General features: G+C 50.6%; 1 protein-coding gene across 1 annotated transcript in view; it reads left to right on the top strand.

Annotated features, from left to right (window-relative positions):
• Positions 1 to 5,724, top strand: part of Upk3bl2 (uroplakin 3B like 2) — a 7,219-nt gene extending 1,495 nt beyond the window's left edge. Inside the window, exons 2-6 of the mRNA XM_005344597.1 lie at positions 1,367 to 1,519; positions 1,710 to 1,929; positions 2,875 to 2,951; positions 3,175 to 3,283; positions 5,625 to 5,724. Of these exons, the coding sequence (XP_005344654.1) occupies positions 1,367 to 1,519; positions 1,710 to 1,929; positions 2,875 to 2,951; positions 3,175 to 3,283; positions 5,625 to 5,724 (659 nt within the window). The remainder of the gene's footprint in view (positions 1 to 1,366; positions 1,520 to 1,709; positions 1,930 to 2,874; positions 2,952 to 3,174; positions 3,284 to 5,624) is intronic.
• Positions 5,725 to 6,027: the final 303 nt, after the last annotated feature.

Here is a 6,027-nt window from a genome sequence, read left to right as displayed (position 1 = left end):
CAGGTCCCACTAGGTAGTCTGAAGTAATGTCTCTGGATGAGCTAGCCTCAGGTCCCACTAGGTGGTCTGAAGTAATGTCTTTGGATGAGCTAGCCTCAGGTCCCACTAGGTGGTCTGAAGTAATGTCTTTGGGTGAGCTAGCCCCAGGTCCCACTAGGTAGTCTGTGTCCAGAGTCAGGGTCTCAGTCCAGGGGACATTTGTGTGCCTCCCCCTCTGTCCTTTCTATGAGGATCTTCTCTGTCTCTCTCTCTGTGCACATATGCACATGAGGTTACAGGTATGTGGCTCTATGGGGTGTGTACAGGTCAGCAGAAGACCATGGATGCTGATATTCAGGGTCTTTCCACCTTCTCTTTGAGACAGGGTCTCTCATAGGCCAGAACTTTGCCATGTGGGCCAGGTCAATCTTTCCATCAGTTTGAGGTATCAGCTGGTCCCTGCCTCCCATACAGGGCCTCTCACCGTGCCTCGATTTTGACATGGGTTCCGGTAATCTAAACTCATGTTTGGGAGGTAGGCGCTTTACTATGTATGGAATCAAATCTCTCTAGTTCTTGTTCATTCTCATCAAACAAACGAGCCTGGACTACAAGGCTTGAGCGGGAGGGACACACAGGGTCTCTGGACAAGCCCAGCCTAGGGTTTTGGATGCCCCGAATCTGAGTCTCCTGATCCTCCCTCTGCCCCTCGCCATTCCTTACCCATCACTCCAGTAACACAGCCCCTACCTACCTACCTACCTACCTACCTACCTACCTACCTACCTACCTTCCAGTAGGATGCCAAGAGAGGGGGGTCCAGGTGCTCCACAGCCCCCCAAGGGCACCTGCCATAAAGATTCCTTAATTTTGGATCAGGTAAAATGTCTCAGGTGGTAAAGACATTTGTTAGCCCTGATAATTAGCATTTGATCCTCAGGACCCACATGGTGGAGAACCAACTCCCCAAAATTGTCCTTGACCTGGGGCACACATGGGTTTGTGTACACACACACACATATACACACACACAGAGTGAGAGAGACAGAGAACTAATTAACCAATTAATTAATTAATCAATCAATTAAAGTGTGGTGGAAGAAATTGTTCCTTAACAGGCTGGAGAGGTGGCTCAGAGGTTAAGAGAACTGGCTGCTCTTCCAGGGGACCCAGGTTCAATTCCCAGCACCCACATGGCAGCTCACAACTGTCTGTGACTCTGGCTTCAGGGGATCTGACACCTTCATACCAACACAAATAAAATAAAGTCAAATAAATTATATATAAAAATTGGTTCCTTAATTCCCTTTGTAATGTGGCTTTGGTGATGGATACATCCTGCCTTGGTTGAAGCTGGACTGATTTATTCTTTCCCCACTCTGCCCAGAGAGCATTGGCTATGCCCCCCAGCTCTCCAGCGCCGCCCTGTTGGGAAAGCTCACACAGTCCACCTTCACGCTGGAGCAGCCCCTGGGCCAGTTTGAGAATGTCAGCCTTTCTGACCCAGACCCCATCTGGCTGGTGGTGGCTCATAGCAACGGTATGTGTTTGCTTTCTCACTGTGAAATGGGCAAACAGAGCTGGGGTCTGAAAGGCTTAGTAGGCTGGGGGAGCTGGGAGGGAGGTGCTTGGGGAGTTGTGTCTGGGAAAGGCTGTCAGAGCCTGCTAGTGTGGACCTTGCGGTCCTGCCCACGTGATTCCCTTTGACTGACCCTCAGTGCCTCCCTCAGCCACCCAGTACTTTGCTGCCCCACAGAAGGTAGAGGACATACATGCCCCTGCCAGCTTTGACCACAACGGCTACTACCTCACACTAAGGACCAGCCGGGTACACTACCAGGGAGGCCAGTCTGGCAACCAGCTCCGAATCCTCCGTGTTGGCAATGATACCAAGTGTTCCTTGAAGTCCCTGGGCTGTAACTCTCCTCTGCCAGGTGCTGGCCCCTACAGGTGAGCAGCAAAGATGGGGGAGGGGCCTTGCTTGGGACAAACAGGAGCCCAGGGCAGCTACTAGAAGGTTCATTGAAGTCAAATAGAGTGCCTGAATTCCCCAGTATTTTCCCTTCCTCCCTCCCTCCCTTCTTTTCTTATTCATGTTAGTGGTGCTGGGGGTGGAACCTGGGCATGGAGCAAGCTGAACGGGTTCTCCAGCACACCCCACCCTCTCACTGGGGGATTGCAGGTAGGTCCTTACATAGTTCCCTTTTAGAGTTTTTTTTAATTATTATTTTCTGTGTATGGCTGTTTTGTCTACATGTATGTCCGTGTACCACGTATGTGCCTGGTGCCCAAGGAGATGTTGAGCCTCCATGTGGTTGCTGGGAATTGAACTCAGGACCTTTGGAAGAGCAGGCAATGCTCTTAACCACTGAGCCATCTCTCCAGCCCCCAAGAAAAAATTATTTTGTTTTTAATTATGTGCGTGTGGTTTTGTTCACGTGGGTGTGGGTTCCCTCAGAAGCCACACGTGTCTGATCCCCTGGAAAGAGAGTTACAGGCAGTTGAACTACCTGACATGGGTGCAATGTGTCCCCTTACTACGGTCACATCTTTAAATAGCATCCTTCTAACTCACGGTCTCACGCCGTGGGAGGTCCTGACAGTGCGTGTGGATTTACCAGGCATTCCTGGGTGGGGACTAGCCTTGGCCCCTTTCTCCTCTCACTAGATGCTTGATTAACTCATATTTGGTACGGAGAGATCTAATCCACACACACAGTGAGGGCCACTGCCAATGTCACACAACTCGAATAGGTCACAGCTTCTGTGGGGTTCTGGGGCTGTGGTCCCAGGACCCGACTCCTGCCTTGGGCTGGGATCCCTGGCATTAAGATGTGAGGGTTTCAGAACCGTGGGGAGGTGGGTCCCCACCGCCAATGCTGGTCTCCTGTTCAGAGTGAAGTTCCTGGCGATGAGCGCCAAGGGTCCCGTGGCTGAGACGGAGTGGTCTGAAGAAATCTACCTGCAGCAAGGTATGCGGACCTAAGAGTGGCTCAAAATGTATACGGGGTGCTAACAGGGAGCTCCCCAAATCAGGGAGAGCAGCGCTATCCTATCCAGTTCTCTGCCCGTACCCCCTCCTCTAGTCTATGGGCTTCTCACACCTCCCCAGTGGACACGGGAGAGTGGGTCTGGAAGCTGACTAAATGACTCTTTTGTGGGGGTAAATAACTTTTTTACTGCTTACCTGTGAAGCCCAGACATTCCCAGGAGCCCCAGGGTCCCGAAGCAAGAGTACTGTGATCATCATCGTCTTCTCTTCAATCTTGCTGGCGGTCTTCCTCGCCCTGCTCATATCCGCTAGGTGAGTGGACAGGGTTAGTGCTGTACGCCTCCCAAAAATAGCCTTGGTTTCTTCTTGCTGTTGTCTAATGACGTTCTTCCCCCTGAAGATTAAGGAGAATTTACCTATAGCTCTTCTCCCTTGTCGCCATCAAAGGCCTGGTTTTCTCCGCGGTCGCCGCTTGCCCCCTGGCGGCAGTTTTCGGAGTTGCAAGCGAGTAGTCAGAAAACACTCCAAAAGTGAAGCCCTGCAGGTGGAAAGGTGAATTGCGGTCAGGCTCAGCCCACTAAAAACCTTGGCTTTGACATCTCAGCCAGAGAGCTGAAGTACTGGGGGCCGGCACAAAAGTTCCCAGAAGAAAAGACATTCAACGCCCGGAGGGACCTGGAGAGGCATCTCTGTGTAGGGAAAGCAGAGGTTTCGGGGAGGTCTGTGGGCCCGGGCCATTGCTCCTGGAGACAGTTTGCCAGCAGGTATGAGCAGGGAATCGGGGTGTCCTGCAGAGGATCCGAACTCTGTCTCACAGGCCCACGGGAACCAATAGTGGAGTGTAATCAAGAGAGAGCTACTGATACCTTTTAGAGCAGGGGTTCTCAACCTGTGGGTCATGACCCCTTTGCCGATGAACGACCCTTTAACAAGGTTCACATGTTAGATATCCTGAATAGCAGATACTTTCATTGTGGTTCATAACAGTGGCAAAATTACAGTTATGAAGGAATAACAAAACTAATTTTATGGTCGGGGGGGTCACTACAACCCTAGGAACTGTATTATTAAAGGGTCACTGTGTGAGGAAGGTTGAGAACCACTGTTTAGAGGATCCCTGGATTTAGGGTGGGGCCAGGCACTAAGAAGGTATTACTGGACTTATTAGGGCCAAAGCCTAGGGGCTGGCAGCCCTAGCAAGCTGGGTTCCGTCAGCCATCCTGGGTGGGCAATTAAATCATAATGAGAAGGAGGGCGGGAAAGATGGCTCAGTGGTTAGGAGTGTGGACTAAGAGAACCCGAGTTCAGCTCCCAGCATCCAGGCCTAAGGCTCACAAACACCTGCAACTCCAGCTCCAGAGGAATCCAGTGCTCTGGCGCACACACACACACACACACACACACACACACACACGCGCACACACGCACACACACACACACTTCAAAGTGATAGAATAAAATAAATCAAAAGTAGTCCAAGGCAGAGAAAGGAGATGTATATATTCAATGTCCCTACGTGGGAAAGAGTAACAAAGAGACCCCATGTCTCGCTAAGTCAATCTTTGGGATCAGGACAAGATCTTGATGTAAGGTTTAGGTTTAAATAGAGGGTAAGCCAGGCATAGCTGAGCAATCCTGGTGACGGTATGGTCTCCGCCATCACTGCCCATCGCCATTGTCATCTGCCAGTCTCCCTCTGGCTGGCACCAGGCTTCAACCCTCTACTTCCCAGCATGGGATTCCTGTGGAATTTCTTGGGACCCATTGTTTTATGGTCTGATAGACAAAAGAAGGGACATAAGTGTTTATTCCCAGGCTAGGGGTGCGGCTCAGCTGCTAGAGTGCTTGCCCTCACATGCACAAAGGTTTCCCCAGCACTGCTGAAAACAGACTGCATGGTGGTGCTCCTCTGTAATTCCAGCACCCAGGAGGTGGAGGCAAGAGGATCAGGAGTTCAAGGCCATCCTCAGTTAGGAGCTGAGGGCCAGCCTGAGCTAATAAGACCCTGCCTTAAAAAAAAAGAAAAGAAAAAGAATATCTTCTTTCCTGCCAGTACAATTACTTTCAAAGGGACAGAGAGAGCCTGATATGGTGTCACAGGCTGCTAGTCCCAGCACTTGGGAGACAGAGTCAGGTAGATCTCTATGGATTCAAGGCCAGCCTGGTCTACAGCAAGTTCCAGACCAGCCAGGACTACAAAAACAAAAAATGCACAAAATGGCAGTTGTTTTTTATGTTACTCTTGATTTATTTATTTTGTGTGTAGCACGTGTGCACCACCACACACTTGTGGAGGTCTGGGGACAACTTCTTGGAGTCATTTCTCTCCTTCAACCACTTGGGTTCCAGGGATCAAGCTCTCAGGCTTGGTAGCAAGGACCTTCACCCACTGAGCAGGCTCACTGGGTCACACACACAGCCCCGCCCCCAGCTAACAACAACAACTTTAGGGGGTATTATCTAAACTCCACCATGGTGTTTAGAGCGTTAGACACTGCACAAGGGAGCAAGAAACTGGGTGAGCAGGGCCGGTTTCATGGAAGAGAGCTCTGGTGTTCTTTTAAACTCCCTGGAACCCACATCAAAGTGGAAGCAGAATTAAGGCTGTTCATTGACCCTTCTCTCTCACTTTCTCTTGCCTGATCTCCCGAAGCTGCTGGAACACTCCTGTATCCAGCCCAGAGGAGCAAGTTCGTATGAGACAATATCACACCCACCACATGGACAGCCTTCGGGCCGAGCAGAGTTCCTGAGAGATTCCAAGGGCTTTCTCCAGGGGCCAAGCGGCTGAACCTGGACTGGGGCCTGCTTGGAACCTTCTGGAACTCTAGCGGGAAATGCTTTCAATCCAAAGCTTGGACTAGCCAGTTCTTATCAGAAATAAATTTCCCTAATACTTTTATGTTTGTCTCATAATATATGCCTGGGTTTGTCTTCCCCACCCCAGCCATTCTTCTCTTTCTGTGTGCATGCACACACGTGTGCGTGTGTATGTGTGCACATAGAACCCACAGCTTGCGCTCTCTCTCTCCACCTTATTTTATTATATGTATGAG

Source organism: Microtus ochrogaster, chromosome 2, assembly GCF_000317375.1.
Source record: "Microtus ochrogaster isolate Prairie Vole_2 chromosome 2, MicOch1.0, whole genome shotgun sequence".
NCBI classification, from domain to species: domain Eukaryota; kingdom Metazoa; phylum Chordata; class Mammalia; order Rodentia; family Cricetidae; genus Microtus; species Microtus ochrogaster.
Note: the sequence above shows the minus strand (reverse complement) of the source record. Positions and strands in the feature narration are given on the sequence as shown.